The 25,603-nt window shown below is 37.2% G+C and overlaps 1 protein-coding gene across 1 annotated transcript in view; it reads right to left on the bottom strand.

Annotated features, from left to right (window-relative positions):
* Nucleotides 1-25,603, bottom strand: part of HERC2 (HECT and RLD domain containing E3 ubiquitin protein ligase 2) — a 247,387-nt gene that overhangs the window by 36,919 nt on the left and 184,865 nt on the right. Inside the window, exons 71-80 of the mRNA XM_040642652.1 lie at nucleotides 16,858-16,965; nucleotides 15,913-16,044; nucleotides 15,134-15,292; nucleotides 14,930-15,048; nucleotides 14,214-14,339; nucleotides 13,597-13,752; nucleotides 13,065-13,180; nucleotides 12,770-12,968; nucleotides 8,617-8,831; nucleotides 923-1,100 (exon numbers count right to left, since the gene is read on the bottom strand). Of these exons, the coding sequence (XP_040498586.1) occupies nucleotides 923-1,100; nucleotides 8,617-8,831; nucleotides 12,770-12,968; nucleotides 13,065-13,180; nucleotides 13,597-13,752; nucleotides 14,214-14,339; nucleotides 14,930-15,048; nucleotides 15,134-15,292; nucleotides 15,913-16,044; nucleotides 16,858-16,965 (1,508 nt within the window). The remainder of the gene's footprint in view (nucleotides 1-922; nucleotides 1,101-8,616; nucleotides 8,832-12,769; nucleotides 12,969-13,064; nucleotides 13,181-13,596; nucleotides 13,753-14,213; nucleotides 14,340-14,929; nucleotides 15,049-15,133; nucleotides 15,293-15,912; nucleotides 16,045-16,857; nucleotides 16,966-25,603) is intronic.

Below are 25,603 nucleotides of genomic sequence, written 5' to 3'. Positions count from 1 at the left end.
CATCTGGATGGCTCAGTCGGTTAAGCATCTGCCTTCGGCTCAGGTCATGATCCCAGGGTCCTGGACCAAGTCCAGCATTGGGCTCCCTGCTCAGCAGGGAGCCTGCTTTTCCCTCTCCCACTGCCCCTGCTTGTGCTCTCTGTCAAATAAATAAATACAATCTTTAAAAAAAGAAAAAGATTTACTTATTTGAGTGAGAGAGATAGAGCAGGCTCCAGCTCGAGAGTGGGGGGAGGGGCAGAGGTAGAGATAGAATCTCAAGCAGACTCCACATGAGCGCGGAGCCTGATGCAGGGCTCAATCTCATGACCCTGAGATCATGACCGGAACAGAAATCAAGAGTCAGACACTTAACCGACTGAGCCACTCAGGTGCCCCAGGAAAGGCTTTAAAGTACTCTGATGCTCTTTGCGGGGCGGTGAGGGTTGTTTTAAGCCTTTGCAAAGCACTTGCAATTTTAATAAACCTGTAAGATAAGACAGAAATGCCTTCATCTGTTTGAACCAAATAAATCTAAACTATAGGAGACAGGAATCAGTGTCCCCAATGAGTCAATCCTACCACACCAGGAAGTCTTATTTACTGCCTCACCCAAAATACAGCGGGCCGTCTAGAAACCAAAGCATTAGCTAGATGCCAAATAATATTAATATATAAATATATATAATATAAAGTATAAATAAAAGGGTATTTCAAATACTATCCTGTTTAAATGACTCACTGAATAAAAACCTACTTGTAAATAATGAGGCTAAGGCCATCAACTCTAAAACAAAAGAAACTAGCAGAGGAAATACTTTTGACTTTTAAAAATCATATTGGGATATTGACAATGGCAAGCTGCCTCCCCCACCACCTTCAATGGTGAGGGTGTGAAGAGACACCCCAGGCCTCTGAGCACCTTTTCAAGGTGCCTTCTCACCAGCTTTGGCTTTAACTGGTCCTCACTGTCGCTGTGTCCCAGGCGGCCATACCGGCCTTTGCCCCAAGTGTAGAGGTCCCCTGCTGCGGTGACGCAGGCACTGTGGGCTCCACCAGCAGCAACGTCAACCACTTCAATTCCTCTCAGAGACTCAATGACTCGAGGGCGGTCACACGGACTGTAAAAAAGGTCACCAAAGATAACTGAAACAGTTTTATTCTTAAATATTTTAAAAGTATTAAATACTAGGCTTTTGGTTTGTGTTCACTTGTTTAATGACACCTCTCAAATCAATTGTTAATTAAGAATCATTCAGACCTGAACTCAAAATTTTACGATTTCCTGAATGTCTCCTTTTATACCAGCGGCCCTAATGCCAGAAAGCAGAGACTTTCAGTCTAAAGCAGAGGCCAGGAGACTAGTGCCCAAATGTGGGCCACTCTGGCCCATGGCCTGTTTTTGAAAGGCCAATTAGCCTAGAATGAATTTTATATTTTTAAAGGGATGTTAAAAAAAAAACAAAAACAAAAACTGAAAGAAGCATATACAACAAAGACTGTATGTGACTGGCCTAAAATATTTATTACTACCTGGCTCTTTACCAAAACAAGTTGCCCACCCTTGCTATAAATCAACATTTCATTTAAGGAGTTTTATTATTTGAATGTCACCTAGCCTACAATGTGGCAAGCACTGATAGCAAATTTGTTTTCTTATTATCGAGTTTTGAAAGCTCCTTATAATAACTTGAATATAAGACCCTAGCCAGATGTATGATCACAAATAATACTTTCTCAGTCTATAGCATGTCTTTTAAATCTATCTTTCGAAAACCTGAAGTTCAAATTTTTATGAAGTCCAATTTATCCTATTTTTCTTTACTGGATCATGTTTTTGGAGTTCTATCTAAAAATCCTTGTCTGACCTAAGTCACAAAGGTTTTCTCTCATGCTTTCTTCTAGAAGTTTTTGGATTTAGGTTTTACATTTATGACTATCAATCATTTTGAGTTAATTGTGGATATGGTGCAAGAAGTTCACTGCTTGCTATATGGTAATCCAACTGTTCAAGACCATTTGTTGAAAAGGCTCTGTTCTCCAATAAAATGTCTGCACTTCTGTAAACTGTGCACTGGATGTTTTAAGGGAGAAATCAAGCTTCATTTTTTCCAGTCATAATTCAATATTTGTGATACATTTTTAGACTCGATTCTGTTCCACTGATACATTTCTCTCTTTTTAGGACAATACTATACTGCCTTGATTACTATAGCTTTAAAACGAGGCTTGAAGTATTGTCAGTCCTCCAACTTTGCTCCTCATTTTCAAAGTTATTTTGATTATTCTAGGTACTCTGTATTTCCATACAAATTTTATAATCAGCTTGTCAATTTCTACAGACATTGTAATTGGGAAGGGGTAGAGCATATAGGTTAACTGGAAGAAAACTGACAAAACAATATTGAGTCTTCTAATACATGAACACAGAGTATACTCTCCTCCATGATTTTAGATCTTTTAAAATTTCCCCCACCAATATTTTATAGTTTTCTGCCTGTAAGTCATCCATGTTCTTTTTCCTTGGTCAAATTTCTCCCTTACTATTTCAATTCTGGGAGGAGGGTAATATAAATGGTATTTTTTAAACTTCAATTTTTTATTACATTTGCAAATGTATAAAGACACACAATTGCCTTTTATTTATTGATCTATCCTGTATCCCTGATAATCTCACTTATTAATTCTAGTAGCTTTTTTGTAGATAGCACGGATTTTCTATATAAACAATTATACATGTAAATAGACAGCTTTAATTCTCTTTCCAATCTGAATGCCTTTTATTTCTTTATACTGCTATACTGCACTTGCTAATCGCAAAGTACAATACTGAATCTAGATAGCAGATATCCTTGTCTTGTTCCTGAAATTAGGGGAGGGTCAGTCTGTCACTATTAAGTATTGTATTAGCTCTACGTGTAACAGAGATGCTCTTCATCAAGTTACAGAGTTCTCATTTATTCCCAGATTGGTGAAAACTGTTTGTCAGGAACAAATGTTGAAGTTTGTCAAATGCTTTTCCTTCCTTCATCTACTGAGATGATCATATGGTTTTTCTTTTTTACTTGATTCATTTTCCAATGTTAAAAAGCAATTACGCAATTTCTGACATAAAACTCACTTGGTCTGGTGTATTATCCTTTTATACGTCAGCCTCCATATTCTAAAATGTTAAGAATTTTTACATCTACTTTCATGGAGGATATTGGTCTGTATTTCCCTGTAAATGTGTGAGTCTGGTTTTGATATAAGACTAAAGCTATCCACAAAAAAGAACTGGGGAGAATTCCCCCCTCAATTTTCTAAAATAGTTTGATAAGAATTGGTATTATCTGCTACATATACATATCTGTTACTTATACATAGGCAGGAATCTTATCACCTCTTTCTGGAGATTTGTGGGAAATTCAATTACTTAAAAGACAAAAGCTATCTGAGTCACCTATTTCTTCTTGAGTGAGCTTTAAAGAGTGTGTGTCCTTTGAGGAATTTGTCTATTTCATCTAAAAAAAGTTGCATTTGTTGGCATAAAGATGTTCATTATATTTCATTTTTCAATAGCTGTACATTCTGCAGTGATGAAACTCCCTCATTCCTGCTATTGCTATAATTTGTATAATCTTTTTTTCTTGATCAGTTTGAAGGGAGGTTTTATACTGAATTCCTCAAAAAAATAACTTTTGTTTTCTTTGATTTTTCTCTATTGTTCTATTTTCTATTTCATGGATTCTCACTCTAATCTTCCTTATTTCCTTTATCTGCGTATTCTGGGTTGCATTTATCCTTCTTATTCTCGTGTCTAAAGGTAGAAACTGAAGTCATTAAAAACCATGTTTCTTCTACAAATAAAAAAAGACATTTCATGTTATAAATCTCATAAGTACTGCCTTTGTTGGATCACATAAATTTTTATATTCCGTTTACATTTTCACTCAGGTCAAAATCATTTCTAATTTACTTCTGATTCCCTCTTTGACCAGTTATTTTAAAAGGTTTTATTTACTTTCCAAGTATTTGGAAGATTTCCCAGAGATTTTATTGTTATTGGTTTCTAATTAATTCCATTAGGGTCAGAGAATATACTTTATATGACCTAAGTACTCTTGATGTATGTGATTTGTTTTCTGGCTCAAATTACGCCTATACTGGTAGTTGTTCCTCATGTAGTTGAAAAGAAAGTGCTTTTGCTAAATTGAGTGCTCTACAAATGGCTAACTTGATCCAGTTGGTTGGCAGAGTTAAGTCTTCTGACAGATTTTCTATCTACATGTTTTATCAGTTTTTGAGGGAAGGGTATTAAAATCTCCAACTGTAACTGTGGATTTGTCTATTTTTTCCTGCAACTCCATCATTCTGTTTAATTTCATGTATTCAGAAGGTCTATCATTAGTTGTGTATACATTTAGGATTATTATGTCCCCTTGATACTGACCACTTCATCATTACTAATTGACCCTTTTTATCCCTCTCAATATTTTTTGCTGTGAAATCTACTTTGTATGATATTAATACAGGCATACCGGCTTTCTTTTGATTAGTGTTAACATGGTATATATTTTCCATCTTTTCACTTTTAATCTATTTATGTGTCTAATATTTAAAATTAGTTTTAAAAATATGATATTGCTTTTATATCCATTCTGACAACCTCTGACTTTTTTTTAACTGGAGTGCTTAAATCATTTACATTTGATGTTATTGTTAATATATTTTGGCTTATATCTACACCTTGCTATCTTTTTCCTATTTATCCCATCTGTTTACTCTATTTTTTCTTCTTTAGAGTATGTTTTACAATTTCACTTTAACTTCTTTGTTGGTTTATCAAGTAAAGCTTTTTGTTGCATTATATTAATTCTTGTCTTAGGGTGTGTAGAATACCTCTCCATTACAGTTTAATCTGAAGTCATAAACTACATCATGTATAGTGTAAGAACATCACGATGGCGTACTCCTGTTTCCTACCCTGCAAGCCTCTGTGTTGCTGTCTTCCTCTATATTGCTGCTATATATTTTACTTCCACGTATCTCAATTCATTTTTATTACATCCTTGAAATATTCAATTATCTCTTAAAAATATTTATACAATAAGGAAAAAGTCATGATATTAATTAACCCATGCCACAATTTCCTCATTCATTCATATAGAACCCTAATTCCATTTGATATAACTTTCCTTCTGTTTGAAGTAATTCCTTTAACATTTTTGTTGTGCAGGTCTGCAGGTGTTGAATTCTCTCAGCTTTTGTATGTCTGAATAAGTCTATTTCAATTTTACTCTTGAAAATATATTTTCATAGAATAAACAAATTCTAGGTTGACAGCTATTTTTACTTTCAGTACTTCCACTGCCTTCTAGCTTGCATTGTTTTCTATAAAGAATTTGCTGTCATCCTTTATCTTTTTTTCTGTATGTAACATATATTTTTCCCTCTAGCTGCTTTTATGATTTTTTTCTCTTTACCAATCTTGAGCAATTTGATTATGATGTGCCTTGGTAAGTTTCCTTCATGTTCCTTTTGCTTGAAGTTCTTTGATCTTCTTGAATCTGTGAGTTTACAGTTTTCATCAAATTTGGACATTTTTCAGCCATTATTTCTCAAAATCCCCCCCATCCTCCTCCAGTGGCTCCAAAATATTCATACAATAGGCCATCTGAGGCTGTATATCCACAATTCACTGATGCTATGTTCGCTTTATATATGTGTTTCATTTCTGTGTTTCAATGTCTCTCTTTTTTTTTTTAAGAATTTATTTATTTATTTGTCAGAGACAGAGACATCCAGTGAGAGAGGGAACACAAGCAGGGAGAGTGGGAGAGGAAGAAGCAGGCTCTCAGCGGAGGAGCCTGATGTGGGGCTCGATCCCAGAACGCCAGGATAACGCCCTAAGCCGAAGGCAGACGCTTAACGACTGAGCCACCCAGACGCCCCTCTGTGTTTCAATTTCTATTGTTAGGTCATCAAGTTCATTGATCTTTTCTTCTGCAATGTTTAATCTGTATTAAACATTGTATATACATTAATGTGCATTAAACGGATTATACATTAATATGTATTAAACATGCACTGCACTTTCCATTTCAGACACATTTCTCATCCTAGGACTTTGATTAAAGCATTTAAATATCTTTCAGTCTCTAACATGTTCAAGTTTTCTCTCAAGTTCCTTAAAGATACAGGCATGTGGTTAAAATACTGTTTTAATATTCTATCTAATAATTCTATCACTTATGTCAATTCTGGGTCCGTTTTAATTGACTGACTTTTCTCCTTGTTTGAGCCCTATTTTCCTGCGCTTTTGTGTGCCTGATAATTTTTTTATAGCTTTGAGAGATAACTGACATGTAAAATTATATAAATTCAAGGTGTATAATATGATGACTCGATACACGTATACATTACAAAATGACTAAGTTCAGTTAAAAATCCATCACCTAATTTTTTTGTGCAGTGAGAATATTTAAGATCTACTCTCTCTTAACAACTTTCAAGGATACAATAAAATGTATTGTTAACTATAGTCACTATGCTGTACATTAAATTCCCAGAACTTATTCACCTTATAACTGGAAGTTAGTACACTCTGTCAACATCTCCCAAATCTCCAACCTCAAGCCCCTAGCAAATACCAATCTATTTCTATGAGTTCAGTTTCTCAGATTTCATATATAAGTGAGATCACAGTATTTTCTTTCTCTGACTCATTTCACTTAGGATAATGTCCTCAAGCTTCATTCAAGTTATCACAAATACCAGGATTTCCTTTTTTATGGCTGAGTAATACTCCAACACACACACACACACACACACACACACACACACACACCACCCCACAGTTTTTTTATTCATTCATCTGCTCATGAACACTTAGGTTGTTTCCATGTCTTGGCTATTATAAACAATGCCACACTGAACATGAGAGTGCAGATCCTTTCAAGACAATGATTTTATTTCCTTCAGATATATACCCAGAAGAGGGACTGCTGGATCATATGGTAGTTCTATTTTTTTATTTATTTTTTCTGTTTTTCTACGGTGGCTGTACCAATTTATATTCTCACCAACAGTGTACAAAGTTTCCCTTTTCTCCACATCCTCACCAGCACTTCCTATTTCTTGTCTTTTTTATAACAGCCATTCTAACAGGTATGAGGGAATATCTCATTATGGTTTTGATTTGCATTTCCGTGATGATTAGTGATGCTGAGAAACTTTTCATGTACCTATGAGTCATCTGTATGTATTCTTTGGAAAAAGTGTCTATTCAGGTCCTTTGCCCATTTGTTAATCAGGTTGTTTTTTGTTTTATTTTTTGCTATTGAGTTATAGGCATTCCTAACACATTTTCTACATTAATCCCTTACCAGTTATATGGTTTGAAAACATTTTCTCTTATCCTACAGGTTGCCTTTTCATTTTGTTGATTGTTTCTTTTGCTGTTTGATGCAGTCCCACTCGTTTATTTTTGCTTTTGGTGCTTGCGCTTTTAGTGTCATATCCAAAAAATCTGTGCAAATACCAATGTCAAGGAGCTTTTTCCCTATGTTTTCTTCTACGAGTTTTACAGCTTCAGGTCTTACATTTACATTTAAGTTTTTAATCCATTTTGAGTTAATTTTTGTAAGTGGTTTACATCAGAGATTCAATTTCATTCTTTTGCATTTGAATATCCAATTTTCCCACCACTATTTATTGAAGAGACACACACCTGATAATTTCTGATTGGATGTAGAACACTATAAAGTTTATCTTGCTGAATGCTTGATATGTTTGTATTCATAAAGATATTCTTGAGCTTATGGTTCCTTGTAAATAGTATACTCCTTTCAGGTCTTGCTTTTAAGCTTTATTGGCAGGATCAGAGCAACACAGTCTATGTTTAATTTTTTTCTCCACTTTTATGCAACATCATTTCATAGTCCTCTAACCAATGCCCTGGGAATTAAGAGGTTTTGGAAGCAAGGTCTATCATGTGCCCTCTGTGAGCTCTGCAGACCATTCCTTCTAATCCTTTTGCATGGTTTGCTCCTTGGCCTCTCAGTTATTCTCCTCATACACATGTGACTGTCAGCATTCACTTCTGCAGATCACTGTATGTAACTTTACTGCCTCTTATCCAATATCTTTAGGGATGCAGTTTCATATATTTAGTCTGGTGCTTTAAGTTACTTGTATATGAAGGTCCTTGTTACTTCCATGAGCAGGTAGCTCCCATTAATTTTTAAAAACTAGAGGGTTTGGTTGCTTTGTTTAAAAAATGCTGTCATTTGTGTGTCCCCTTCCATGTCCTCTGGATTCACAGTTTTATTATCACATGTTACCGAAGTGCCAACTGTGATTCAGTGAATTACTCAGGATCAGAGGAAGGGAACTTGGGGAGAAGGGCAAAGAGAAGCTTAACATATTAGTACTTAAATAATTCAGAACTGATTTTCCCCTCAAATACGAGGGTCATGTAGGCAAGCCCATACACTGGAACACAAACTTATTTCTGCCAATGAGTCCTTAACATTTAACTTGAGTAGATTATTATAAATGTTGCTCTGAAAAACAAAGTGCCAAGACATTATACAAGAATTAAAACAAACAAGAAAAGGAAAGCATAACATCAAAAATGATGTTTTCACATAATACCTTCTGTTGCCATGCCCCAACTTCCCATCTTCTGCCTCACCCCAAGAGTAAACTTCTCCTTCTGAAGAGAGGGCAAGACAGTGTTTTCCTCCTGAGTTCACAGCTACTTTCTTAATAAACACGTGCTGAATGGATTCAAGTAATGTTGGGGTAGATACCGACTCTGTCCCTCCAATTCCTAGTCGGCCACCAGCACCATATCCAGTGGCATACAGCTAAAACAAGAAAAATATAAACACCAGATTATTATCTAAATTTATCCCTACATTTTAGTAACTAACAAGCTCAATCAGTGCTCTATAGACATTTTTACCACAGAAAAATGAAATTAATAATTAAAAATCACAGGAATGCTTAACATTTTTTGTGCTTTATCAAAACTCTAAAAATGAAAGAAATAGTTATGACTATTAGAAATCCCAAATTCACAAAAATGTATTTTGAAAAGAAGATTTTTCCCTGGAACAAATCCCTGACAATAACACTCATAGAAAAACTTAAATATATTTAATATTTCAGCAAGGCAGCATATAAATCACACAGTAGAATACACTATTTTTCTTTCACTGTCAGTGGGTAATTATTTCAGGACACAAGGTTTATCATTATTTTTTTTTAATCAGACTGCCTTTTCCAAATACATATCAAACAACCCTCCTATAAAAACTTAAATGTTGTTTCATACTGTTTCAAATGCATTGTTGCATTGACACAAGAGTAAGGAAACCTCAAGGACTAAAACAGGAAATGAAACTAAGAACTCAGGTTGATAGATGAGCCCTAAAACCAGTGTCCTCTGGGAAGGTTTTGAGAATCTTCAGCACGCAGGGTGTCAGGGCTAAAGTGCCAAAGCCTAAAAGGAGACTGTAGAAAGGTGAGGCTCCAGTGGGCCAACTGTGAACGAGAACTAAGAAGAGAACAACAAAGCAAGTTGCCTTTCTCAATCTTAGCACTGAATTAGATGGGGGGAAATCTCTCCGAGAATTCATAACCACAAAAGCTGGCCATGAGGTTGGTTTTCAGCCTGAATTTATGTTACATTTGGTCTAAATTCCTTAGATAAATAATTTAATTTACAATGTCTTAGACTGGTAGTACCCCAGGGTTATAAATTCTCTTTTGATGAGTGATTTCAAACTAAGCCTTAAAGAATTTCTACATAAAATCTTCTAAGGAAAATGGTCAGCTCATAGTTGAAAGAAGACACCATGAGTGAGAGTCAGCAGAACAACAGTCCAATATTGCAGTTCGGGAAATAAAAGCTGGGAGGTATCCCCAAAGAATAAGAAAGTACAAAATTACCCAAAGCAGGACTTCCAGGAATTAAAAAGATAATAACTGAAATAAAAAAAAAAAAACACCCCAGATATATTTAACAGCAGATCATAAACAGGTGAAGAAGAGGTTACAGAACTAGAAGATGGGTCTGAAGATATTCTCTAGCATATAGCACAGAAACACACAGAAAATCAGAAACATGAAAGAAGGTGTTAGAGATATAAACGACAGACCCTCTCACTCAAACATCAATCAGAACTCACAGTTTCAGGTAGAGATCACACAGAGACTATGAGAGAAGCAACACTGCGGGGAGGGGGAAGAAAGTCTAGGAATTTACCAGAGTTATTGAAAAAGCACTTCTCAAGAGCCAGAAAGCCCCCCTCTCCCATCCCTTATCACTGGGCAAAAACAAAGTAAAACAAAAAAGGCAGAAAAAATAAAAATTATCATAGCAAAACTGTAGATCACTAAAGAAAAATATTAAAAGTGGCCACTGAGAAAAGATTCATTACCTTCATTTGGGTAAAAATAGTCTGACTGCTGACATCTCTTCAGCAACAATGAAGGACAAAAACCAGAAAAATTAAGCTTTTAACAGCCTGACTGAAAGTAAGTCAACTGAAAATTTTATACTCTAGAACAGGGGTTGACAAATTATGGCCCCTGAGCCAAATCAGGCCCTACCATCTACTTTTGTAAATAAAGTTTTATTGGAACACAGCCACATACATTTATTTACATACTGTTCACAGGCTGCTTTCATAGTTGCAACAGAGACCATATGACCCATGTAGCCAGAAATACTACCATGACCTTTAAAGAAAATGTCTGCAACCCTTACTTTAGAAAAAGGACAAAATAAAGACATATTCAAGTAAATAAAAAACAATCTGAGGATTAACCAACAAAAGACTCTCACTAAAGAAAACTGAAAATACATGCTTAAAGTAGAAGAAAAATGATTAAAAATGTAAGGTCTGAGACATAAGAAACAACGTGACAAAGATGTGTGTAACATTGGGTAAATCTGGAGAGAAAAAAAAACTTGGGTCTATATATAACAACAAAAATAATAATGCCTATCATTCCCTAATGGGTTTGCGCCAAAACATAGGATAACAAGATCAGTATTTATATTATTTGGGAGGAGGATAGAAATATTAATTCACTTCAGATTTTACATATGCATGTTAAAAATAACCAGGAAGGGGCGCCTGGGTGGCACAGCAGTTAAGCGTCTGACTTCGGCTCAGGGCGTGATCCCAGTGTTCTGGGATTGGGCCCCACATCAGGCTCCTCCGCTATAAGCCTGCTTCTTCCTCTCCCCCCCCCCCGCTTGTGTTCCCTCTCTCGCTGGCTGTCTCTATCTCTGTCGAATAACTAAATAAAATCTTTAAAAAATAAATAAATAAATAACCAGGAAACAACTAAAAGACACAGAATTCTCCAGAGAAGAGAAAAAGAAGGATATACTTCAACCCTTTTTAATGAGACTAGTACAATCTTGATACTCTTTGCAGGCAGCTTCTGATGTGGTTCCCAAGGGTCTCTGATCCCCACCCTGTGTAATCACTTCTCCTTGAACATGCGCTACACCTAGTTACTCAATTCTAATGGACAGAATATGGCAATAGGGATGGAGTGTCACTTTTGATTAGGTCACACAAGACTGTGACTTGGTCTTGCTATCACTCTCTCTTGCCCCATCCCCCTTGCTTGCTCTGATGAAGTCAACTGCCACAGTGTGAGGCGGCAAAGAACTGAGGGCAGCCTCGACCAACAGCTCATGAGGAACTGAATCCTCAGTACAGCCTTGAGGCTACTGTAGCCTGGTGAGAGATCCTGGGAGGGAGGACCGAGCTAAGTCACCTCCAGAATCTTGACCCAGAGAAACAGCAATAAACGTGTATTTAAGTTGATTGTTTTAAGTTAAACAGATAAATAGCAGAGTATCAAAACCAGACAAAGAGTGTATAAGACAGGAACATTGTAATGATAGCGCTCATGATCTTGGAGCTCCCAAAAACCCCAAACAAAATATTCACAGACACAAACCAAAAAATAAAACATATCTTGACCAAGTTGGGTTTCTCCAAAGAACGCAAGAGAGTTTAATATAAGAAAACCAATTAATCCAATTCACTATATTAATCCACTAAAGGAGAAGACAGAAATCGTTTTTTAAATGTAGAAGGAGAAAGAAATTTCCTTAATCTCATAAAGAGCATCTACCAAAACCTCACAGTAAGTGTGTGAAATATTCAATCCGTGTTTGCTTTGCAGCCTGGATTAAAACAAGAACAAGCCCACAACACCAACTCCACTCAGTATTATACCCTAACTCCTACCCAGCACAGTGAGCTTCCTTTCCTCCACACAAGAAGAAACAAATAAAAGAGAAGTGAACTGAAAAGGAACAAAATTCATTCACAGATGACTCTCTACAAAGAAGATACAAGAAATCCTGACATATACAAAGGAAAGAAAAGAGTAGAAAAAGGTCACCAGACATAAAGTCAATATATATCAACCATTTCAACATACTAACAGTAATTAATTTTTTAAAAGAGCATTACAATAGCAAACAAAAAAGGAATACTCTAAGGTATTACTGACATGCAAACAGTACACTTTTTTATGTATGCTGCATTTCAAAATAAAAACTATCAAGTCATAGAACACAGTCACAATCATACAGAAATATTTAGAATGATAACTGCCTCCAGCACACCATAAGTACTACTAACCTTGAAATAATGTTTTTATATAGAATGTTTTATATAGAATCCATTACTGTGGACCCAACAATGCACTCTAGCCATAGCTGTCTCTTAGTTTTAATGTCAGTATGACACAGAAAATGTACCCTTACCTTTCCATCAGCTGTCACTGCGAACAGAGTCTGTTCTCCTCCAATTAACTGCACAGGTCTGAGAGTTGCAAGGGCTTCACATGGAGTGGGAACTTTAACTTTTGCACCTTCAATGCCCCCAAGCTGTCCCCTATGATTATGCCCCCATCCATAAATTGTTCCACTGCCACCAGCAGAAAGAGTCCAGTCATCTGGTCGCCTACAACAAACATTAAGTGAACAACTGATGTGGGAAAGAACTGCGCATGAAACACCTTTCTCCAGCATACATTATTCTTGGTTCTGATATAATAACCTGTTCATCCACTGCACAAGTTGTTCATCTTGCTCTCTTTTAAAAATGTCATGGCTCTCATGGAGAACATCCATGTGTTCGCTGTCTGCCATTAACTCACGAATTTTCTTGGCCACCTAGACAACATTATAAGAGTATCAGTCAAGCACTTATTTCTCAAAAATAAAACAAATAATATTAAGATAAGAACAGAGGAGTAATCCCCATCCAACAATCTGAGAGAAGCCAACATCAAAATTGTGATTTTATAGTTAATAAGCAAAACCAATATGATTATATCAAGTCTAAGATATTTGAAAATATCTATTATATTTTTATAATACCATTATATCTTTAGTTTACTAAAAATAAACTTTAACTGCAATTCACAATCTCTGTTTATTAATTTTCACCTGTGTGCTTTTTTTCTTTATGATATTCCTTTGTAAGAGAATGTTGCTGTGTCTCATAATACTGGCATCTTTTTATACCTCAGCTGAAAAAGGAAAATGTTTTTACACTCCAAAAGTGATTTCAAAATAACATGCAATACCTCATCAAGAAAAAGACGTGGCAATGGTGTTCTTTTGTCCAGGGCCACAGCAACACGGGAGGCCATGCAGTACCTTCGGAACCAAGCCCACTTGTGTGTCTCAGCACAGCAGGGGAGAATGTCTAGTTCCAGGTCACAAGCAAGAGCTACCAGTACCTGCAGCAACCAAAAATTAATAACATAAGGAAGTTCAGAAATGCAGCTAACATTCTATTTCACCAATACTGCATACTAAAGACAGACACCATTATAGGGTTTCTGTGAGTCCTCATTCAGGAGCTCCTTATTCTAGGCTGACTGTCAATGTGCCAAGCAAGTATTTCACCATCACCAGTAATGTGGATTATTCCTACCCAGCCCCTAGTAATGCACCTGACACATAAAACCTCAGATCTGACAAATGCTACAATAATTGTTGCCTAAGCCAAGCATCTCAAAGTACACTAATACTTCATTAAAGTATTAAGGGCTTAGGTCACATAGTCATTTCTGGACATTTTTCATATTCAACTTCAGCAATACCTACCCCTGTCCTCCAGGAGGCCTGAAATGCAATGCAGTACACATGACCACTCTCGGTGGCTGTCCTCATCACTTTAAAACAAGTCAAGCATTACCTTAAAGAATGGGCTGTGGAGCAGCTGCTTGCCACCTCTTACAATAGGATCTTCGTATTCAAATTGCCTTTGCAAAGCTTCTGGAAGGCCTTTTACCAAAGCAGCAAGAGCACTACCTGTAAAACTCTAAGAAAACAACAAAATTATATCCTAGTAAAGCAATCCAAAATGTACAGGAGGTAAGAGTTTTGTTTCTATGAGTCAAATGTTTTATTACGTTGGTACTATTTTCCCTAAAAAAATGTGTATTGATATTTTTCAAGTAAGTCTGGTGAACACTAAAATTAAAAACAAGAGCTTGAAAATTCACCTCAGAATGCTTGGTCTCTATTTCAGTATAGCCACTTGCAGGGAACCAGTCCCTTTCTGGCCTATAAAGCCTTATCTCTTAAGATGGTTAAGATCAAGCATCCTTTCAACAGTAACTATCTCATACAGCAAAAACAAAGGAATGTTGTGAGCCAGACTTGTTGCAAAGTCTAACAGGCACAATCCTATGGTCATAGCCATTGACACATCTCCGTTTCCAAAAATCACTAGGCAATCTGCACTCAGTCATATGGAGCAACATAACGGAGTCTGGATGGAACAAAGGCGGCCTTATTCTTAGGCAGAATTTCTCAACTCTTCTCAGTGATTTAGAAGTTCAAATTATTTAAGCAACATTTTATTCCCAAAGGTCAAACATCTAGAACCTGTAATTTAATGTTCCATACCAAAGCTCTTGCTTCCCCATCATTATCTCCAAGTAGCCTGTTTATGTTGATTGATTGCCCAAATTCAGTTGTAAGCAGCTTCCTCAGTCTTTGAAGGGCCCACATTCTGTGACTGGCAGCTAAAATGAGCAGACAGAAAAGATCAGAAGCTTGACCATTTTTTCCATCAAGTACAACAGACATGATAATAAAGGAGCTATTTACCTAAGGCACTCAGCTGTGCACAGGCTGCCAGCGATGCTGCAAGGCGAGGGACAATGCTTCTGTTTGAGGTGAGATTGAGTCGGAAGTCTAACAGACATGTCACCAAGTCCATGGATGGACAGGAGAGGACGCAGCGATCGGAAAGGAGGTCTTTAGGGCCTGAAAAATGAGCACTGTAAATGTTCCTGTGTTGAACAGGATGAGGGCTATCCCACAAGGAGATCGACACAGATCTGACCCAGTGGGCCTTTTCAACCCAGATGCTGTGGTTAGAGGGCTGTCCATGGTACTGCCATTGTCCGTGTCATAACTACACTCTGTACATTGACATTTTATCTGAAAATCAAACAGCTTAAGAACTGCAACTAGCGTGACGCCTGGGTGGCTCAGTCAGTTAAGTGTCTGCCTTTGGCTCAGGTCATGATTGAGCGCCGTGTTGGGCTCTCTGCTCAACAGGGAGTCTGCCTGTCCCTCTCCCTCTACCCCTAGCCCCCACTCTTGCCCTCTTCCTCCCTCAAATAAATAAAATCTTTAAAACAAAAAAAGAAGTGCAACCAGCAATAACTCCTTTCCCATTAGGTGATGGACTGCTAACACCCTAACAACTGGACTGCTGAGGTGACTCTGGTAGTTCTGACCATCAATGCAGTGGGGCCTTTGGCAGGGCTGGCTCCCAGCATGTCAGCAGAAGGCAGACTACAAAGTACTAAATGAAAATAGTTGTGTGTCCACCTTGCTTGAGTGATCAGGACTTGGATGCCACCAGGCTCCCCACTTACCTGCAGCTGGCATGATGGGATAGACTGTGAAGCGCCAGCCCCACCCATTCACAGACCCATCACTGATGAACTTCCACTTCAACTCATCCCCTGGGATGCGCAGCTCACTGGACCAGTCAGACCATTCTCGGCCTAGTAGAGAAAAGTATTCCCTGGGGTTGGGTTCACTCCATCATGTGATCAACACAAACTTCTTTAGATACAAAGCAAAATCATTTACACTGTATCTGAAGAACAGCTAGCTCCTCAAACCCAAGTTCTTGCAAATTTGAGTTCACACTACTCCTAGTGAATAACATTTAATACATTCTGTCCTTTCGTACACACTATACCAAATACTAGGGAAACTGAGGATAGGCAGGCACGGCCCTGATGGAAATACTCATATATAACTACAACATAGTATGAGAGGACAGCAGACACACCAGGTCAAGGGCTTATAGGAAGGTTTCCAGGGGAAGGTCTTATATGATGGCAGTTACCCAGGAAACAGGATAAAAAGCCCCAGCTTTCCCCACAGAGGGTACAACTTTACAAAAACTTGAGCCCAGCCCTCACTGAATCAATTACCAACATAGTCCCTTTAGACAGCTTTCTTATACATCAACCTTTACCTTGTATAAGCCTGGTACTCCCACATGTCTTACAGCACCATCTCTAACTATCTGGGTGAAACTGGCCTTCCCAGACTGCCTGTGTTCCAAGGGCCCAACAGTCACCCTGTAATCCCACCCATCAGTGGTGAGGTACACAAACCACTAGCATAATTATATTGAAAATACTAGGAAGAGGCAGAAAAAACCTACTGTATTTTGCAGCAAAATAGCTTATTGTCCCTTCCTTATGTGTCACATAAGAATGAAGCAGTAGCATTCTGTTTAGTAAATTAACAGCTCTGTTTTATGAAGGCAAGCAGACAGCATCCTGCTCAACCTTCCTTCACACCTGACCGCACGGAGACAATCCTGTTGACACCGTCCATGACTGTGAGAGGGTCATGGCGCCTCTCTGTAGAGCACTGCCGGTCAAACTCCACCCTGAGTCCTTCTGCCCCTGGAGGTCAAGTGAGCACAAAACACACAGTGATTACTTCCAACTGACATACCACAGACAAGGCCATAAGCCACAACACACCACACAGAAACAGTGAGACTAAAATGATGTTTAACAGCTAATGAAAAGCAGAAAGAACTGACCTCAAAGACAAGAATCTAAGACTAACTGTCCCTTTCCCCCCAACTTGTCTCCCACAGAACACTTCAACTGTGATGGAAAGGCGAAGAAGAAACTTCCGCTTGGCTAATTCATTTTGTGCTCTCAAATTTTCATCCCAGACCAAGCTTTATTATCCCCACCACCACACACACACACACATTTAAAATGCCATTTGAAATATTCATCAAAAGTTTAGCATTAGATCTAGAGTCTTCTTTGGGACAAATTAGCTTACAAAAGAATTAATGAAGGACAGGACGTAGGTAATGGTGGAAAGAAGAGGTTAGCAAATCCTTTTTCAAAGCAGCTATAAAACCACACAAAATTATAAAAGACGATGATCCCAGTGCTCTGAAAATAAAGTAAAGGCAAACAACAAACTGAGAAGTGTTTATGAAAAAACCTGCCAAACATAGGTAGGGACAGTGAGTGCCTATGGTGCGCTTGCCTGGGTATGTTTCTATCCAAGCTGGAAGACAGTTCTACCAGGATGAGACTCTGCCTCCAGCAGAAGCTGACTGGTATAGAGTAGGGAGGAGAAAATGCATGCCAAGGACATTGCCAATAAAATGACCAACAAGAAAGCCTCCATCTCCGCTGGCCTCTTCACTAGATGTCAGACCTGAGAAGTAGCCAGAAATTTAACAGGGAATCATAAAATACAGAGAGCACAGAAGGGCTATTGAGGGCATCAGGGAGGCCTGAAAAAAATGGGATGCACATGCACAGGAAAACTGCCAAAACGTTGAATTCTATGCCCTCTCTGCTTCCACCCACATGTAGACCCATCAGCAGAAGGGAGACCAACAGGCTTGAGCATAAGCCAAGAAGATATAGAACAAACCCTAGAAGTCAGGCTAGAAAACAGAAGAGTGAAGCCAGGACATCAGAGGCTACATGCTATGGGGGAAACAGATTTCAGAGAGAATTTCAGGCATGTTATAAAACAAGTACAAAAAACAATCAAAATAATCATTATAAATCTTTAAAAAAAAATCAGAATCTAGATAATACAATATATTATCTAAAATGTCTGCTTTTCAACAAAAAATTATGAGACATGAAAAAACACTGAAAAGTGTGAGCCATACTCAGGAATAAAATCAGCCAATAAAAGTGGACTCTGATGGACCAGATGCTAGATTTAGCAGACAACAACTTTTAAGCAACTGAAATAAGTATGTCCAAAAATTCCAAAAAAAAAAAAAAAAAGAGAGAGAGAGAGAGAAAGGATAACATAGGAAAATAAGATAACAATGATTTAACACATACAGAATCTCAATAAAGAGATAGAAACTATAAGGAAAGTACTAAAAGGAAATTTCTGAGTTGGAAAGTATAATAACCAAAACGAAAAATTCACTAGATGGGCAAAATGGCAGATTTAAATGGCAGAGAAAAAAAAAAATCAGCCAAATTGAAGACTGTATAATTTCTATCTTACTCTAACTGGAAAATAAGAGAAAAAAGATTGAGGAAAAATAAGTAAAGTCTCAAACACCTAGGAGACAACATCAAGGAATACAAACACATGCATAATGGGAATTTCCTCCCAAAAAAGTGGGAAGAGAAAAAAAGGTAACAGAAAAAGTAGTTAAACACAGCCCAAACCCCCCAATTTGATGAAAAACTTTAATCTATAATTCCCCAAATTAAGAAATCCCAAGTAGGATAAACAAAGAGACTCACCCCTGACACATTATACTGAAACTGTTGAAAACCAAAAACAAAGAGAAAATCATGAAAGCAGCAAGAGAGGGGAAAAAAAGACACATAACATCTAGGAGTACAAAATATCATTAATGGCCAACTTTTCCTGAAAAACAATGGAGGACAGAAACCAGTGAAGGACAGAAACCAGTGAGATGACATGTTTAAAATAATATAAGGGAAAAAATCCTATCAACTAAGAATTCTATATCTAGCAAAACTATCCTTTAAAAAGTGAAGGCAAAATTAAAACACTCCCAGATAAACACATACTGATATGACATCAAATAGAAACATGAATCCATGGGAGGAAATAAAGAGCACTGGAAATGGGAAATATGTGTTTTATAAAATAGGATATTTTTTTTCCTTAATATTTTTAAAAGATAAAAGATTACATAAAGCAGAACTTAGGAAACTACAGTCCATGGGCCACATTTGTCCCACCCCTGTTTTTGCATAGCCTGTTAACTAAAAATGGTTTGTATATTTTTGAATGCTTGGGAAAAAAATTCAAAATAATATTTTGTGACTTATGGAAGTTTGCCAATCCCAGGCATAATGCAATGATTATACTGTATACGTGCATGTGCAACACATATAGTTACAAATCTGTTGCACGGCTTTGTAACATGTAATCTATATGACAATAATAACAAGAAGGAGGGAAGAGGAAATAGAACCATGCTGCAGCAGAGTTGCTATATTTTACCAGAATTAAGGTATTAGCATGAAGTAGATTATGATAAATTCAAATACATATTTTAATCCCTAGAGCAAACACTAAAAAAAGTGGTTGAAAATCAACAAAAGAATTAAAATGGTACATTAAAAAAATTTTACCACAAAAGAAAGCACTAAAGGAAGAAGCAAAAACGACACAAGGCATAGAGAAAACATAGCAAAATGGCAGATGTAAATACAACCAAAGCCATAATTATACACTAGATATGAATGGCTTAAGCATCTCAATCAAAAGGCAGAGACTGCTGGATTAAAAAAAAAAAAAACGGAATCCAACTAAAAGGTACATAATCAGGGACAAACCATGGCTCAAAGTAAAAAGACAGAGAAAGGTGTAACATGCAAACAATAACCATAAGAGAAATGGAGTGGTTATACTAATATTACAAAAAATAGACTTTAAGGCAAGAAATGTTACTAGAGACAAAGAGGGACATTTCACATTGAAAAAAGAGTATAGGAATATATAACAATTACAAAGGTATGCATACCTAACAACAAAGCTCCAGAACACATGAATGAAAAGCTGATAGAAATTACAGACGTAGACAAATCCACAATTACAGCTGGAGATTTCAATACTGAACCTCAACAACTGATGGAACAAGTGAACAGAAAATCAGTAAGACTACAGATTTCAACAGGACTACCAACCATCTTAACCTTAGAGACAATTGCAAAACACTCCCCCTAACAAAGGAAGAATGCACATCCCTATTAAGTAGACATGAAACTTTCTCTAGGATAGACCACATTCTGTAAAACAAGTCTCAACAAATTTAAAAGATCTGAAATCATTCAATATATGACTGAATAACTACAATCATAATTGTATAACTAAAGTGGAATTAAATCAGAAATCACAAACAGAAAGAAATTTGGGAAATCCCCAAATACTTAACACTTCTAAATAATCCATGGTTCAATGAGATCTCAAAAAAGAAACTAGAAAGTATTTTAGGCTGAACAAAAAATGAAAACACAGCACTAGCATAATTTATGTGGTACAGCCAAAGCAGTGGTTAGAAGGAAATCTGTCACTTCAAACTCTATTAGAAAGGAGGTCTCAATAATCTATGCTTCCACCTTAAAAACAAAACAAAACAAAAAGCAAAAACATATTGTACAAGAAAATTATAAAGATCAGAGTAGAAATCAATGAAAGAGAAACAAAAACAACTGAAGGAAAAACCAAATCAATGAAACCAGACGTTAGTTCTTTGAAAAGATCAACAAAATTAATAAACTTTTAACATGGCTGATGGTGAGGGAGGGGTAGAAATATAGAAGATACAAATGATCAAAAACCAGGAAAAAAAGAAGAGACATCACTACTGTGTTATCCTAAGGTATATATTTGGTCTTTGTCCCTCATCCCTGGCACAGAGCTCCTAAAATCGTAGAAATTTCCTGCTAGGAGTGTCTTTTGTCATTCATAAGGAGCCTTTTTTGAGCCCACCTGAGTTTATGCTAATGAGCCAACTTAGGGTGGGGTCCCTAGATCACCTCAGGATGAGGCTGGTCACCAGAAAAACCAAATGATTGGAGGGTTGGACCTTTCAATTCCAAGAGATCTCTGGGAAGGGAGAGGAGTGTGGAGGAGGTAGTGTAGATTAAGGTACATAAAAACGCCTGAACGGCAAGATCTGATGAACCTCCACATGCAGGGAGAGTGGTACACCCCAGTTCCACAGGAACAGAAGCTCCTGTACTCAGCCTTATCCTGACCTCATCCTATGTACCTCTTCATCTGGCTATTCATCTTCACCCTTTATAATATCCTTTATAATTAACTGGTAAACCTAAGTGTGAAGCTGAATAAAAGACACTTCATTTCAAATGAAGTCAGGAGGCCAGAATGGGGAGTTCTCATGCCCTACCATTCTTCATCAGTTGCAGAATCCCACAGGAAGAGAGGTATCTTGCATTCCCAACAGGAAGAAGCCTGTACATTACTACCCCAGTAGGAAGAAAGGTTTTTTCCTCCTCTAGCAAGAGCCCAGCCAATGAGATTATCACAACTCAGCCAACGAAAAGCCACTACACTTTGAACTCAGTTTACTCTAATGGAATTTGTGTTTATAAGAGCCCCTTCCAACTCTCCCCTTCCCTCTATAAAAGAGAATAATTCTCCTTTGTTCTGTGAATTTACCTATGGCTTTTACTATGACTTGCTTGTCCCCAGTTGCAATTCCTCTGCTATTCTCAAATAAAACCATTTGCTGGTAAAATAACAGGCTGTTTTACTTTTAAGGTCAACATAAGAAAATGTTTCTCTAAATTCTGTGAGCTTTCTAGCAAATTAATCAACCCCAAGGAGGGGGCCACGGAAACCTATAATTTATACCAAATCAGTCAGAAGCACAGATGATAATTTAGATTTGTGATTGATATCTGAAACTGTGGGACTGAGCCCTTAATCTGTGGGGTCTGACACTATCTCCAGGTAGATGGTGTCAAGATTGGGTTAAATTTTAGGACATCCAAATGGTGTCACAGAATTGCCTGACGTGTGGGGAACACCCACACGTCTGGTGTCAGAAGTGAAGGAGGGCTGTAGTACAGTATTGAGAGTAGAGGAGACATACAGGAATGTGTTATTTCATTAGAACCAAGCCACCCTACAGATATACAAAGGGTTTTGAGGGATACTATAAACAACTTTATACCAACACATTATATAACGCAGATGAACAAATTCCAAAAAGACACAGTTACCAAAATTGATTCAAAAAGAAACAGAACATCTGACAAGATTTACCTACTCAAAAAGAAAAGCCCAGGCCCAGATGGCTCCACTGGTGAATTCTATCAGCTATTTAAAGAAGAACACCAATCCTACACAAACTCTTTCAGAGAACAGAGGAGGAGGGAAACACTTTGCAACCCAATCTATTAAGGCCAATATTGTCCTGATACCAAAACCAGACAGAGCTATCACAAGAAAGGAAAGCCATATAAATAAATAAATAAATAAATTTTAAAACACAAACTTAAAGTTTCAAAGAAATACTATTCATGAAAATAGATGCAAAAATCCTTAACAAAATATTAGGAAACCAAATCCTGCCAACGTATAATAAAGATCACACATTGTGAACAACTGTGATTTGTTCAGGAATGCAAAGTGAGTTTAATATCCAAAACCTGATTCCTGAAATATAGTATATTGAGTAAACAACAAAACACACAAAAAGCATTTGACAAAATCCAACACCCATTCATAAAATCTACCCCCCAAACTAGGAACAGAAACTTCCTCAAGCTGATAAGTGCATCTATGAAAAATATATAGTTAATGGACATAATGATGACAGACTAAACGTGTTCACCTTATGGAACAAGGAAAGGATTTCCACTCTCACCCTTAATATGCAACTGATTCTAGCCAGTCTCTCTCTAGTGTAAGGAACAGATGATGTCTGTTAAGTGTCACAGGGTGTTAACTGTTATGAAGGAAGGGTGTGAAATGAGATTGGGCAAAGACTGCTTCTGCGTATGGTGGTTAAACTGGAAAGAATTCTCTGAACAAGGGAGATATGCCCAGAAATCTGTCAGTAATTGCCTAGGGGAAGAATATTTCAGGTAGATGGCAAATACAAAGTGAGACAAAGAGCCTAAACATGGAATATACTTCAGACTAGCAAAGAAGATGATGTGGATGGGCCCAGAGAGAGAGAGAAAGGAGTGAGAAAGCAATACATTGAAGAGGTGACCAGGGCTCATACAAAGTCATACAGACCATGGTCAGAAGTTCAGTTCTTATTTTAAAGTTATAGATATAGGGGTATATTGGTGGGTATCTTCTGTATCTTCTGACTGGGGTGGTTCACAAGGTGGTTTTAAGAGAGTATCTCTGGATATCCTGTAGGGAGATGATTCTGGGGGACACTATACTAGGTGCTAGTATAGTATACGGTGCTAGTATATGGTACTAGTATAATAAACAGGGAGAAACCAGCTGGTTAGGCCCAAAATGTCCAGGAGGTAGAGAGAAATGAGTTAGTGATATATTTTAAAAGTAGAAACGACAGGCACTGGGGTGCCTGGGTGGCGCAGTCGTTGGGTGTCTGCCTTCGGCTCAGGGCATGATCCTGGCGTTATGGGATCGATCCCCACATCAGGCTCCTCCGCTATGAGCCTGCTTCTTCCTCTCCCACTCCCCCTGCTTGTGTTCCCTCTCTCACTGGCTGTCTCTATCTCTGTCAAATAAATAAAATAATAAAATTAAAAAAAAAAAAGAAAAGAAACGATAGGCACTTCCAGGGAAGATGGCAGAGTAGGAGGACCCTACACTCACTTCACCCCAGATACAGCTATATAACTAGATACACTAGATATAACTAGATAACACTCACATCAGAACAAACAACCCAGAAAAGGACTCAAAGGCTGGCTGAACAAACATCACAACTAAAATCAGTCAAGGGATTCACAAAATAAAAAGATGTAAAATTTGACACCATATGCCTAAAAGCATTGGGGGAGAGAAAAGAATAGGTTCAAACTTAAGCAACTGCCAACTTAATATAGACTGCTATATGCAGAAGATGTTATATACAAACCTAATGGTAACCACAAATCAAAAACCAGTAATAGATATGCAAAGAATAAAAATAAAGGAATCCAAGTATATCACAAAAGAAAACCAGCAAACCATGGAAGAGAGAAAGAGAAGGATCAGAAAAACTATACAAAAACCACCACAAAACAAGTAATAAAACAGCAATAAATATGTATCTATCAATAATTACTTTGAATCTAAGTGGACCAAATGCCCCAATCAAAAGATATAGGGTGACAGAGTGGATAAAAAACAAGACCCATCTATATGCTGCCTATAAGAGACTCATGTCAGACCTAAATACACCTGCAGATTGAAAGTGAGGGGATGGAGAAACATTTATCACGCAAATGGATGTCAAAAGAAAGCTGGGGCAGCAATGCTTATATCGGACAAAACAGACTTTAAAACAAAGTCTGTAACAAGAGACAAAGAAGGAGTCTATATAATAATAAAGGGAATAATTCAACAACAAGATGTAACAATTGTAAATATTTATGCACCCACCGTGGGAGCACCAAATACATAAAACAGTTAATAGCAAACATAAAAAGGAACTAATCGACAGTAGTAACAATAATTACAGGGGACTTTAACACGCCACTTATACTGATGGACAAATCATCCAAAAAGAAAATCAATAAGGAAACAGTGGCTTTGAATAACACACTGGACCAGATGAATTTAACAGATATATTCAGGACATTCCATTCTAAAACAGCAGAATACACATTCTTTTCAGAGGCACACAGAACATTCTCCAGAACAGATCACATATTAGCCCATAAAACAAGCCTCGACAAATTCAAGATCGAAGCATACCATGCATCTTTATTTATCGCAAGGCTATGAAACTAGAAATAAACCACAGGAAAAATCTGGAAAGAACACAAATACATGGAGGTTAAATAACATGCTACTGAAAAATGAATGGGTTAGCCAAGAAATCAAAGAAGAAATCAGAAAATATATGGAAGCAAACAAAAATGAAAACACAATGGTCCACAACCTTTGGAATGCAGTAAAAATGCTTCTAAGAGGGAAGTTTCTAGCAACAGAGGCCTACCCCAAGAAGAAAGAAAAGTCTCAAATAAACAACCTAACTTTACACTTACAGGAGCTAGAAAAAGAACAACAAACAAAACCTAAAACCAGCAGGAAGAAGGAAATGATAAAGATTAGATATAAATGACATAGAAACTAAAAAAAAAACCCAACAGAACAGATCAATGAAACCAAGAGCTGGTTCTATGAAAAGATCAACAAAATTGATAAACCACTCTAGCCAGACTTATCAAAAAGAGAAAGAGAGAGAGAGAGAGAAAGGACCCCAATAAATAAAATCACAAATGAAAGAACAGAAATAACAACCAACACCACAGAAATACAACTGTAAGAGAATATTATGAAAGATAATATTTAGACAACCTATAAAAAATAGATACACACCTACAAACA

This window comes from Ursus maritimus, unplaced genomic scaffold (genome assembly GCF_017311325.1).
Source record: "Ursus maritimus isolate PB19 unplaced genomic scaffold, ASM1731132v1 scaffold_27, whole genome shotgun sequence".
Classification (NCBI taxonomy): domain Eukaryota; kingdom Metazoa; phylum Chordata; class Mammalia; order Carnivora; family Ursidae; genus Ursus; species Ursus maritimus.
The sequence above is the reverse complement of the archived record's forward strand: the minus strand, read 5'-3'. Positions and strand labels throughout refer to the sequence as shown.